The 13,822-nt window shown below is 40.4% G+C and overlaps 2 protein-coding genes across 2 annotated transcripts; both read left to right on the top strand.

Annotated features, from left to right (window-relative positions):
- The first annotated feature begins 221 nt into the window (after positions 1-221).
- On the top strand, positions 222-2,697 carry LOC145445496 (BTB/POZ domain-containing protein 1-like). The gene has a single exon (XM_080323683.1). It carries the CDS (start codon positions 289-291, stop codon positions 1,852-1,854), a length of 1,566 nt encoding a protein of 521 aa, XP_080179809.1. The 5' UTR covers positions 222-288; the 3' UTR covers positions 1,855-2,697.
- Positions 2,698-10,255: 7,558 nt separating this feature from the next.
- LOC145445493 (uncharacterized) lies at positions 10,256-12,323 on the top strand. The gene is made up of 4 exons (XM_080323679.1): positions 10,256-11,147; positions 11,211-11,346; positions 11,409-11,595; positions 11,841-12,323. The coding sequence occupies exons 1-4, from the start codon at positions 10,986-10,988 to the stop codon at positions 12,019-12,021; spliced, it is 666 nt and encodes a 221-aa protein (XP_080179805.1). The 5' UTR covers positions 10,256-10,985; the 3' UTR covers positions 12,022-12,323.
- The last annotated feature ends 1,499 nt before the right edge of the window (positions 12,324-13,822 follow it).

Here is a 13,822-nt window from a genome sequence, read left to right as displayed (position 1 = left end):
GATCATAATACTAGTAATACCAGTTGTCTGAGGTAGATGGAAGACTGATAGATTTTACCCAGTCATTTTGAGTTTCGACATCCTCCTATGTGTTCGTTACGTCTGTTGCGTGTATCGCATTGTAGGCCTAATACATTGTGTATCATGAGCATATGAATATAGTAGAACCGTTCATTATGACTAGGTACAAGTAGGCTATGCTCAAATATAGATACGGTAGGCTACCATAACTAAGAGGAACAAACTGGAATACGTTATTTGAAGACATTGTTTTTTGTAGCAGTAATTATGCTTATGGCTAATGTTGATCGAGGTGTCGCAAATAACATTGGGCAGCAGAATGCAAATGATGAAAATAATGTTGCAATGGTGGAAGAGAATCCGGACAATGATATTGTTGAACCCAATAATGGTGTTGCTGCCGCATTACCACGAAACAACCGTCAACCGATAGGAGCAGTCGCTGGTGTTCCCAACAACAACTTGAGGGGGAATAATCATGGGGACGGACGTCCATATGCAGTAGCACAACCAATCCAAAGGCCTTCGAGGCCTCATTATAACTGGCAAGCTACAAAGACAACCGTCAAAGATCGGCTCGAGTATCTGCACAATAGCGAAATTCTGTCTGATGTTAGATTCATTGTGGGACGAGGGATGCAAACGCAGAGAGTGCCTGCGCATAAATTTGTTCTATCGGCTGGGAGTGCTGTGTTTGATGCGATGTTTAATGGAATTCTCGCCACTCAATCTAGTGAAGTGGAATTACCTGATGTAGAGCCTGCTGCCTTTTTGGAATTGCTAAGATTCCTTTACACGGACGAAGTGAACATTGGTCCAGAAACGGTCATGACGACATTATATACAGCTAAGAAGTATGCTGTTCCTGCTCTTGAATCACATTGTGTCAATTTTTTGAAGAAAAATCTCGGACCCCACAATGCATTTATGCTCCTCACTCAAGCTAGATTGTTTGATGAACCTCATCTAGCATCATTATGTTTGGAAAGCATCGATCAAAACACAACGGAAGCATTGAATGCGGACGGATTCACTGAGATAGATATTGAAACGCTTGTATCAGTATTAGAACGCGACACATTGGGTGTGCGAGAAAGTAAATTATTTTTAGCCACAGAAAGATGGGCTGAATCAGAGTGTAATCGACAAGAGTTGGATCCAACAAAAGAAAACAAACGCAAAGTTCTGGGCAATGCGATCAATCTCATTCGTTTTCCGATAATGTCAATCGAAGAATTTGCCCAAGGACCTGGACAATCTGGAATCCTTACAGATAGACAGCTGGTCGATCTTTTCATGTACTTTCATTTGAATCCGAAACCCAGAGTCCAATTCACAGATCGTCCAAGATGTTGCTTGACAGGAAGAGAACAATGTGTTTCTCGCTTCGCAGACGTTGCTCAACGGTGGGGTTATTCTGGTACAAGCGACCGGATATGCTTCAAAGTCAACCGCCGAATACATGTCGTAGGTTTTGGATTGTTTGGCTCAATTCACGGACAAGCTGACTATCAAGTCAATATACAAATTGTTGAAACAGACAATGGCTTTATACTCGGCCAGAACGATACTGGATTTAATGCAGACGGCACTGATAAAAAATTCCGTGTAATGTTCAAAGAACCTCTTGAGATATCACCAAACGTAAGCTACTCAGCATGTGCCACACTGATTGGCCCAGACAGCTATTACGGTATCAGAGGTCATCGAAAAATTAATCACGAATACCCTGGCGGGGCAAAAGCTACGTTTATATTTTCGGCGACACCTGGTAATAATAATGGAACTACAGCCGATGATGGCCAGATTCCGGAAATCATTTTCTATACTTGACAATGAGATCAGTTGATTTCATAGTAGCATTTTTCTTTCAAATCTCGTTGTCCTGTACTTATCTCTGCATGATGTTATGTGGATGTGGTCCTATAATGATGTGATGGCAGATAGCAATTTTGCTCGCTAACGCGAATTGCAGTGGGAGTATAATAAGTAGAATTCAAAGTCATATTCCATGGCAAATAGCAATATATCTAATCGCCGTTTAATACTCCATGACCATGTCATAACGTGGTTTTCGGCATTCTGCTTACCAAGGGTGGGCAACTAATTTTGGTTACGATGTAAGACAAACTGAAAATGACAACTGCTCAATTGGACATTTTGATTTTCAAAAAATACTGGTTGGTTCTGGATATATTTCAAGCATTCAACGAGGCAATGCATGGATATAGTTGGAGATTGGATATTTGAAATCTCGCACAAATGGCTTCAGCTATTGTTTAGATAGTTTTTAATTAATGTGGTCTGGTTCCAACTACCGGTAGCTTTTTCGTCATTATTATTTTAATAATATTTATATTTCCCTGATTATCCCTATAATATTTCAGACAATTTGTTACAGTTTGTCACAAGTATACTGTTTATTATACATGGTTTTTTCAGTCCTATGAGTAGGAGACTTGCTTCAAGCCTTATTGTAGCTATGGACTATTGTCTGATTGGGAAAATGGGAGCAGTATCAGCGATGATATGAAATAGATACATGTTACTTTTGGTTAGTCTTATGTTTGTGGCAAGGAATTTTAAAGTTGTTGTTAAATTGCTGTCTGCGTCATTTATATTGTTTTTGTCGTATCTGCAGTTTTCTGTATCATTTAATAAACTATAGGCTACTTACTGGCTAGGATTTTACTGCGAATGTCACGGCTGTGCTTGTGTGTAAGATTCGTTGTTCATTCATTAAAGATTGTGATACGATGTAGAGGGTAGAAGTAGTCGACTTGGTGACGTCATCGTAGGCTTTTTATTTTCATTCGCTCCAGACACATAATGTACATAGTGATACAGTATCAGTTTATAAATGATTTCATCAGATCAATACGTCACCAGATTGCGATACACGAGATTAGTGTTAGGATGTCTCGAGTCCCCTTACTTGAGTGACTTGACTGGGGGTGGATTGAAATGTGGATTGACTTGTGCCTCGAAGCAAAATTTTCGAGTTATTGAATAACCACTGGTCTACACGATCTGTGCGCCAGAATTTCTTTGGGATATTTTTACGGTACCTAATTTGGGGGCGCTGAATCAGAATCTTGCTTTATTTTTGCTCCATCACATCACCTTTTTGAGATAACATATATGTCGATTGTCGATTAATACCGCTATTTTGGAGTACTCAGTAGGTTTTGTCGACTTGCAGTACTTACTGACGTGTTTATGTCATCAGACTACTTCCATTTCTACCTGAACAGTATTTTGGATTTGCAATTCGTATTTTGAAAAGTAGAATGGAGTTTAGAGATGAGTTTCCACCACTCTCGTGAGTTCAATTGTCATTAGAACTGCGTGAAATAGCCCCTGTATCATAGTAGCTGAAGATATTTTCGAAGATTCCACCAGTGGGGGATGTCAAAATAGTCATTGTGCTCCAGCCGAAAAGATGCATCTTGCAATTTCGTATGTGTAGTAGACACCTCCGAGTAATAACTGCTAAAAGTATGCGACCCCACAACCAAATATACTTAGACACATACTGACTTTAGTACCCCTCCTTTAGTATCCTTCCACTTGAAGCAGTTTTGACATGTCTCAGAAATTACAACTTCTACTTGTAATTGAGTAGAAATGTGAGGCGTTTTACTTGTTCTACTTGATTAGCAACGCTGATCAGTTCGACCACTTATGGTAGGGTTAATATATTATGGAAATCTAAAAAGAGGACACTTCAGAAATTTCAGACTTGCAAAACCGGAGGAGAATTCTCAAAAAATGGTAAATTTTACCCAATCTGTGGTCGGTTGACTAAAAAAAAGGTCATCTTTCTCGCTCGGTGCTCAAAATACAGTTTTTCCCCTCACATTGTCCGGTGGTTAACTAAAAAAAGGGTTATCTTTCCGCTCAGCTCCCGAAATACCCGCCAGAGCGTCACTTCAATGCTGATTTACGGCATCTCAGTCGAATTTTGCTATATATATGACCAAAATTCTCAAAAAAGAGGGCAAAAAAGCGTCCTCCGAGGACACTTTCAAAAAAGTCTTAAAAGAGGACGTATGGTAACCCTAACTTACGGTTCATAGCAGTGTTGGGATCAAGTCACTACCTTCGAGTCACGAGTCATTTCGAGTCATTGCACATTTTGACTCGAGTCAAGTCAAGTCAATAAATTTTCAAAGGTGACTCGAGTCAAGTCAAGTCACTCGATTTTTGGAGGTGACTCGAGTCAAGTCAAGTCAAGTCGCGAGTCAAGTCACATTTCAAGTCAAGTTGCCTTTTCGAAGTATGTATGAGGCATGATTTCGTCATTGCAATTTGCTAGCTGTCTGAAATACAGTTTGAGTGGTCATTGATTCTGAACCGATGAACGAATATAGAGTTAAATATACACACAAGCAGGCGCTGTATCGCTCACATATACGTAATTGCGTAGCCTCAGTTTACAGTTACCAGCCAAGATAGAGAATAGAGAAACGAATTGATAAGATGCAATACATTACCCATTTACAAATAGATATGACAGGCTACCATTCGAGCCTGCGCCAATGGTTGAGGACTATATAAACTATATTCGACTTCAATTTCAATAACACAAGAGTTTTGGTTAAGGTAAGAACAGCAGTAGATATTTTGTTATTCTATTACTTTACTAATAGAGTTACGACAACTTAAGCTGTAAGCTTCGATCACTTCGTTTGCGGTCATTTATTTGTGAGAGAACAATCGAGTCTCGGTGAAACGCACGATCATTGAATGATTGGTCGCTCTCGCGGGTTACACGAGCGTTTCGCGAACAGTCCGAACATATCCAAGAAACGGTGATTATCGACACCGATTACGTGATGACTTGAAATTGACTCGTGAATTTTGCTCCGAGTCACGAGTCAATCCACATTTCTGATACGCCGAGTCAAGTCAAGTCATTTTAGCAAAGTGACTCGAGTCAAGTCATGACTCGAGTCATCCCAACACTGGTTCATAGTAGAATATTATGGCAAATCAGAAACCACAATTAAAATGTAAAGATTATAATATTCAGAGCTGTCGAGACGTTTAATCATGCAAAACAAACACACAGCCTCGAAATCATTTAAAACAATCACTAGAAATTAACCAATGATGCATATTTTTGACTCTGTCCTAGAATCGATGCGTTTTTAATTCAATTCTGAAGTAACCAGAGGTGGTCATTAACGAAGTACTTCTACTTTTTGGAAGTGCTCAAGTAGTCTTCCACTACTTTTGGTACTAATTACTGAAGTTGATCTAATTTTCTATACTTCTATTTCGTAATGTTTTGTAATCTACTTACTAACTTTTCGCTATTTTCAGTTTGCCAAGTAGAAATAGTTTAATCCCCCAATACGAAAGATAGCCTGAGGAATTTCGGGGCTGTTCTCACGGAGTTCCAACATTTAATATTCATAAATATTTCATCACAGTAAATGTGGCCCACCATAACATTTGAAACTACCGTTTCGCAATCTAGCAATTACCTATCCTTTTGTTATCTAGCAGCCCATGAGGCAGTGGCGGCTCGTCCTATAGGGCAACTGGGGCATTGCCCCACCTAAAATTCTGTTCAATAACAATTTAACCATTTATAGACGCACAGCAATCAGTATATACCGAGATCACAGCGAAACCCGCATTATTCTTGTGCTTTCGCTAACAAATGCCCATACATAGCGAAGTCTCTGCGAAAATCGAATTCTCTTCTGTGTTTTCGCTTTGTGAATGCCCAGCCGGGGCTTGCCCCGGTAGCGCTCATAACAAGATTTCACTATCTATTCTCTCAAAGCCGCGCACAATAAAGAAACGGTGATTTACTCTCTCTTATTCGTAAAATGGCCGAGCAAGTGGGGCAACTATGCCTGTCGCCCTTAAGGTGTGATGTAACAATCGTATCTATATCTGAACTCGGTTACCATGATATGCGTTGAGTCGACCTTTGCTGGTATATGTCGATTTTGACGGTGTTTCGCACCATGATAATTCTTGAAACTTGGTATGATATGTCGTGAAGGTAGTATTTAGCACTGCTCCAAGTTTCAGGCTTGCTACTTAAAGATAAGGGTAGTAATTTCGTTTCCGAAGTTCAGTGTGTGCTGATCTATCATGTACATTGTACAGCAAACAGATTTTACTCAAAAGCCGGCATTGGTCTCCATTGATTTTGACGTTCCATACCGAGATCGGTCATGACATTTGGCACAGTAAGTGTTAGTATCGACCGCTGTAACAAGTTTTAAGTTTGTCACTGAACTATGTGGGTGGTAATTTCGTTTCCAAAGTCGAGTGAGAGCTGACTCTTCATTTATCGCTAACAGATTTACGCAAAAGCCGTTATTGGTCTCTATTGATTTTAACGATGTTCCATACCTAGATCTGTCATGAGCTTTTGCACGTATCCGGACAATACCGAGAATGCTATTACCGAGAATGCTATTACCGAGAAGGACAATACCGAGAATGGACATTACCGAGAATGGACAATACCGAGAATGGACATCACCGAGAATGGACAATACCGAGAATACTATTACCGAGAATGGCTATTACCGAGAATGGCTATTACCGAGAATACTATTACCGAGAATGTCTATTACCGAGAATACAATTACCGAGAATGACCATTACAGAGAATGGACATTACCGAGAATGCTATTACCGAGAACGACTATTACCGAGAATGGCTATTTCCGAGAAAGCTATTACCGAGAATGTCTATTACCGAGAATACCATTACCGAGAATGACCATAACCGAGAATGGACATTACCGAGAATGCTATTACAGAGAATGACCATTACCAAGAATGGACAGTACCGACAATACACTTTGGCGCACTAATGCTCGGCGACCTCACGTCGCAGATACCACCCGAGGGTGTCGACGCGATAAGCGATCTCCCCCTTTGCTGTACAGACTAACCGAACCGATCGGGCTCGGAATAGTCGTTTGAAAAATCGCAATTTTCGACTTTTACACTCGTTTTTACGAAACCTACGAAATTTCCATCATTGTTTTACGTATGTTGAAAAAATGAGTGATGTAGCTAGACAGACAGTGTCGCAATGACCTATATTTGTTTTGCTACACGTGTTACGAGAACACGTTGAAAATGAAGCGATTTAATATGTGAAATGTCACCAAGTGCACTTACAAGGAGTTTTTATGGTATGACGTTGGGAGATCAAGATAAACGCCGGGCACCAGCAGGCTGAAACTTCGCGCTTATGGACTCAAGGTAAAGTCAAATTTAGCTCAGTCATCACGCAACCGTCATCAGTCTTGTGCACACATTAACTGTAGAGTGCTAAACCGGAAAAACTGTATTTTCCTGAAATATCACCATGATATATGTCGTAATTTGGTAGACTTTTAATATTTCAAAACGAATTCTGTAGCTGCATTTCTTGAAATACGTGGCAGTGGCTTGAAAATCCGCGCCTGAGATTTGATATGAACGACTACCTAAAATATGTTTCCTCAAAGATAGGTGGTCGCGAATATACTATTAACGCGTAAAAGCTTCCGACGATATCTTTGTTTATATTCGCAACATATGGCCCCAATATTGAGAAAGTGATTTTCGAAAATCTAGAATAGTGGTTATTGTGTATCACAGAAGAAAATATATTTCGTGGCGAGGTCTCAATAACTTTGCTGGGACGGATTAGGAATTTATAGTCTGTAATTTCTGTCCCAAACTATTGTTTACAATTTTGCGGGTACAAAGAAATTCAAATCCCAATTTTGCGCAAACATAACCCCAACATAACATCTCTCAGCAGCAAAATGTTAGTATCAGTGAGCTATTGGCAATTAAAAGGAGTTTGCACAGTACGATATATTTCATATCAAGTAGCCAGTACGATTTGAGAAAAAAAGTCATTTTTGAAGAGCCCTGATGCACACTGAATGAAAAGTAAAGCAGAGAATATAAAAGGCAAGCGACAAAATGAGGTGGCGGAAGGCGAGATCGATGTTATTAATTAGTAATTCCCGTAGTTTTGTGCGAGCTAATGAGCCACCATGATGATTGATATTTTTACATGAATTAGATATAGCCTACTGTTGGAACTAAAACAAGAAGGTAGCACTTCCTCAACATTGACTCTGCTTTACTTCCAGTTCTGATTTCGACTGAGGCTACGGCGATGGATTTTTTTGGGGCCAGTGTTATCGTCCGTCTCTAGACTAGGCCGTGCAACAAGGCCCGCGAGTTCTATGCCACGACTCGTACGTGCTATGTACCGCGTTGCACACAGAGCGTCCCACAGTGCCCGGGTATAATCATCATCATCATTGGTTTATTAGCAATTTTTATCAGTTCAATACACCACAAAAATTGCGATATAATGAAAAGATAGGCAGGTGTCGAAAGGACTTGGCGAAGTCTTATAAATTAGACACCCACCTTGGCCTAGGATGAAAAGTAAAAGAAATGAATGAAAAGTAAAAGAAAAGATAGTATAGAAAAGCAAGCAAGCGGGGTGGCATTCACGGCAGGCGAGATCGAGAGGTCAGGTCGTGGTCCCCCAGTACTTTTGAGGGCAGACTATAGCAGTACTCTTCAACCTTTTTCGACGTGGTACACCCCTGTTCATTAGGGGTCTTCAAAAATGACTTTTTTCTCTAATCGTATTGGCTACTTGATAAAATTGTTAGGTTACCTAACTTAAGCCTACACACCAAATTTGGTCCAATTCCAACCAGTAGCCGCATTGCTACGGAAGAAGAAAGTTTCTATTTATGATATAAAGATAAATAACGAAAAATTTGAAATTTTTCTGTTCACCCCATGAAAGTGTTAGGTTGTCTATAGAAACGATGTTCTTCAAATTTGATTCAATTCCAACCAGTAGAAGCGGAGTTATTGCCGTCTGGTACACCCCTATTCAGTGTACACCCCATCCGAATGGTACACCCTTTGCAAATTCTGGTACACCCTAGGGTGTACGAAAACCCCGGTTGAAGAGCACTGGACTAGTATTCATTTAGTGGAAATTGCTAGTATTTCGACTTGAATGCGGACATAGTCGACGACTGTCGGATATCCGGTGTGGTACTGTTCCACACAGGGGGTGTATTTTTGCTCATGTTTGTGCTCAAGATTTTGAAATGCAGCTACGAATTTTCGAACAAACTGTTTGTAGTTGGGTGCTTTGTGATCATCTCAAAGGTTTTATTTACTACATCTTAAGAGAAATGACATGTAGTAAACTCCTTCCAAGATAAAGACGTCATTGAAATATTCGAGGCAATGACCGCAGTGGAACTGGTACATTTCTATGGAGCAGACAAAATTTGGTGGTCTTTCGGAGATGGAGAAGCTTCTTTGGTAGAGATTGAATTACACCTTTTAATCAGCGGGAATAGGCCATTGTTGTTTATTATTTCGAGTTGACCCAGAAAAGCATGTGCGCGATTTATCAGCTAATTATGTACTTGTGTTATACTTTCCGATTCACGCAACATTGAGCTAGAATGCCGGCCAATTCCGACGGGAAGCGAGCGCTTACAATAGCTGACGATTGGCAGCAGGATGGGTCGAAGAATTACCACCAACTTTCAGATGCAAATATCAGATGGAAGTCAGATCCAAATTGCTTATCCAATTCTCTAGATGTCTTTTAACGATTTTCGGCTTCAACGCTGCTGTATCAATTCAGTTGTAGAAATCTATCTTATCGAGTGAATCGACTTCCTGTCTTCAGAATTTTCTAACCTGGTGTTGGTCAGCTAAGAGACGTGAGTGGCTAAATGGCGGAGCAATCAGGTCCTAATATATTGGGAAAATTTATTCTTTCCCCACGAGGAAATATGTTAATTGCCGTCGGTGAATTCATATTTCGGAAAACGAAATTGTCAAAGGGCATCTCGTACTGGATTTGCACTCATTACGACAAAAGTAGATGTCGGTGTTCCTTGAAAGTCATTAATGGGTCGGATCCACCATGTATCATACAGCAATCCCAAGAACATAATCACTGTGCTAGTTTTGGCACAGTAGAGGCCAAAGAAGTGGTTCAAAGGTATGGTTATTTATAGTTTTGTAGTGTTTACTATGCTTTAACAAATACCATCATGCTTTTACGAGTAACGGCAGCTCGCAATGTCTGTAAGTAAATGCTACAAGTGTTGTTAAATTTAACTAAAAATTAGTGCTATCCAGCAATGACATTTTCTTTGAGATCAACCAACAGTTCGTTCTGCTCTAGAATGAAAATATATTTACTTCCGATGGCCCTATGCAGCTGGAAAATATACATATAGTTGGTTGTGTACGATCAATAGGATCTATAAGACCAATAACATTGAGTTTGGTCTCATATGAGGCAGAGTAAACGTCCGCAGGAAATACCAACTATACTCGAATTACAATGCGCACTGCCTTACGCGATGCCTTTGCCGAAATGACGTAAATTACGCCAGCCGCGAGTCATGCTTATCACAACAACTTTCCTATGTTGGTGCACTCGACTGCGTACAGCCGTATAGCTATCAAACCGAGTAAAGTCTTGTTCGAATGCTGAAATTGATGTAGCCAACACCGTAATCGAGCAGATTCGGTTTTCATGATAATATATCAAATCAAGGCAACTCCCGTACGCCTGCTAGATTTTACATTTCACATCGATGCATTCTTTACCTAAATTTCGTTGAATTAAAAAATTGATTAGTTGAATAATCACAATTTGCACATGTGGTATTGTTGCTTTTTCTGGTATTCACATAGTGTTTTCTGACAACAATGGTCATTTAAACACTAGGGCGCATACAGAACGTGAACCTCACGTTCACACCACCCGTAGATTATATATAGGGGTAGGCCTACATTTAGAAGTTTTCTCTACTCTGCAATCTCTACATAATCAACTATGTAAGGCTAATAACAAATAATGATGCATTTAATAACAGGTGCTAAAACAAAAAAGGCCTTCATTGCAGCCCACAACCCTTATGCACGACTTTGAATTGGCAGCCATTCGGGCATTCTCTGATGAATTTTCGAATGTTAAAATTACGGGGTGCCTGTTTCATCTCAGTCAAAGTGTACAAAGAAAGGTGCAGGAGTTAGGATTGAAAACTCAATATCTATCTGATCGCGACTTCTCCATTCAGGCAAGCCTTTGGATAGCCAATGACGTTATCGCTAAGTGATAATAACTTGAGGTTTTGTTACAGGTAAAGTCCTTGACGGCCCTGGCTTTTGTGCCGGAGTCAGACGTAGAACGTTGCTTTCGTAGATTGACTTCCTCTGCCAACGGCTGGCCAAGTATTGCCGACGACTTGGCTAATTATTTTCGAGATACATATATAGGTAGGCTGTAGCACAATTCTATCAATATAGGCATATTTCAATCATTATCTTTTCTGCGTTAGGTAGCACAAACTATCAACAAGGCAGTGTCAGGCGGGCACTATTCCCACCCAGCGTGTGGAACGTGCGGCGACGTACCATCGATGACATGCACCGAACGAACAACTCCGTTGAAGGATGGCATCGTGGCTTCGGCGTACTGGTTGGGGGGTGCCACGTGAATATTTGGAGTTTTTTAGAATGTATTAAGTAAGTTTTTTATTGTATGCTGCCGTAGATCAGCGGTCCTCAATCTTTTTTAGACACGCCCCTTGATGATAGTGAAAAATTTCGCGCGCCCCTTATCGTCATATCCGAAAAAATAATAAAAAGAGCAATCAGTTTTAATCACATGATTAGCATTCTCCCGGATCAGCTAACTTTATTATCTCCGCCCTAAGATTCAGGCATATTATACATGGCATACTAATTACAAACATGGCATATTTTTGAAGGAAGGATGTCATACAAAAGCAAGTGGACTTAATTCAAACTTTCTCTGGTCAAGAACCGCCTACAAGAAAGAAGAAATACGTTACACTGAGCGAAAATTTGAAGCGACTCTGTGAGGAAACATGGACGAATGACCCAATGCCAGAAACTTTTCTGAAGAGAGTGGCACATAATCTTAACTGAGTAAATATATAATGGCGATCAAGACAGATTTAGCGTAACGCCGTGTCTATTGAAACTAAAATTACCAGCTTACGGAGCCCTGCTCGTACCTGAGGTTTCTGAGGACGGAGCAGAGCTCCGCAAGTTTTCGGATATTAGGTTTCAATAGACCTAAGTGCTACTAAATCTATGGCAATCACTATTACATATTTACAATCTGAATCTCTCGTGTAAAGTCAATTAGAGTGTCTTTCACTTCGTTTGTTTCGTTGTATTTATATGTCAGTCATGCCATATAAATAATAAACTTCAGGTCTACTGAACGAATGATTGTTTTCCAAAGTGCAGACTAGATTTTTTGGGGATAGTGTACATCCGAAATTCCTCAGTCTCTTATTTCTGCAAGCCCTAGAAGTAACGAGTAGGCAAGGAGAGGCGAGAAAATATAGCACGAATCCTATATCACCTTTGCATACGAGCAGTCAAAGCTGGGGATAGGACATGCAGTGTGATGAGTGTGGAATATAAGCTCATAGTCTATCTCAGGGCTCGGCAACTGTTCGTATGCTGCAGCGCGCCAAACATTTTTAATTTTGTCATATTTATCGTTTCAACCCCGGAATCCCAATCTGCTGCTGACAGTGGCATCGGTTACGCCCGTGCTTCTTACAGTAATGGTAGCGAAGGGTAAAAAAGTTGGTCGCTACTGCCTTATACGTACGTAATATGGTACGTAATCTGTACGTAATGTAGTTATGGTCTATGGTTACTTTGGTCGTATCCAAGTCCACTGTGTTCGGTACCAGTCATACAGTGTCAGTCAGTGGTAATATACATTCTCGGTAATGTCCATTCTCGACAAAGTCCGTTCTCGGTAATGTCCATTCTCGGTATTGTCCATTTTCGGTAATGTCCGTTCTCGGTAATAGCATTCTCGGTAATGTCCATTCTCGGTAATAGCATTCTCGCTAATGTCCATTCTCGGTATTGTCCATTCTCGGTAATATCCATTCTCGGTAATGTCCGTTCTCGGTAATGTCCATTCTCGGTAATAGCATTCTCGGTAATGTCCATTCTCGGTAATAGCATTCTCGGTAATGTCATTCTCGGTAATGTCCATTCTCGGTATTGTCCATTCTCGGTAATGTCCGTTCTCGGTATTGTCCGTTCTCGGTAATGTCCATTCTCGGTAATACCATTCTCGGTAATGTCCATCTCGGTAATAGCATTCTCGGTAATAGTAGGGAACCGCTTTTGCACGGTATGTCTTGATTTTAGTATCGAACGCGGTGCCAAGTCTTAAAGTTGACGCTCAATGATTAGGCAGTTATTTCGTTTTCGAGGTCGAGTATGGTAGAGATGCGCGCTGATCTGATACTTAGCCTACCCACATCATTGCGGATCTCACGCAAAAGCCGGTGTCTGTCTGTGCTAATCTAGTCTGCGTTCCATAACGAGATCGGTGATGATATTTCCAATGGTATATCTCGATGATCGCATGAAACAGCTAACTAAGTTTCTCGGTTTGCATTCAAATATTCACATAATTTTATGTTCGCCAATGTGCATTTCACTGTGAAATTGTGGCCTTCAAACCATTTGCTTACAATCCCCTGTCAAATGCGATAGCTATTTCATTTTCGATGTCGGCTAACAGCTGATCATTCGATCAGCCTATTCCTCGATCTATTTTACTCAAAGTTCGGTGTTCGTCTGTTTGTATTGATTTTGACAGTGTACCATGCCGGAATGGGTTATGAGATTGCGAATGCTACTTCTCGATGATTTCATGTAACAGTATGCTAAGTTTACGGCTTTCATT

This window comes from Botryllus schlosseri, chromosome 8 (assembly GCF_051294905.1).
Source record: "Botryllus schlosseri isolate E-star chromosome 8, Bs_hap1, whole genome shotgun sequence".
NCBI classification, from domain to species: Eukaryota; Metazoa; Chordata; class Ascidiacea; order Stolidobranchia; family Styelidae; genus Botryllus; species Botryllus schlosseri.
The sequence above is the reverse complement of the archived record's forward strand: the minus strand, read 5'-3'. Positions and strand labels throughout refer to the sequence as shown.

Excerpts from the sequence above, each read along its gene's own strand:
- LOC145445493 (XM_080323679.1), top strand. The coding sequence starts at position 10,986 with ATGCACGACTTTGAATTGGCAGCCATTCGGGCATTCTCTGATGAATTT. Across the intron at positions 11,347-11,408 it reads TTTTCGAGATACATATATAG|GTAGCACAAACTATCAACAA; the intron begins GTAGGCTGTAGC and ends TTTCTGCGTTAG. Across the intron at positions 11,596-11,840 it reads AGTTTTTTAGAATGTATTAA|GAAGGATGTCATACAAAAGC; the intron begins GTAAGTTTTTTA and ends ATATTTTTGAAG.
- LOC145445496 (XM_080323683.1), top strand. The coding sequence starts at position 289 with ATGCTTATGGCTAATGTTGATCGAGGTGTCGCAAATAACATTGGGCAG.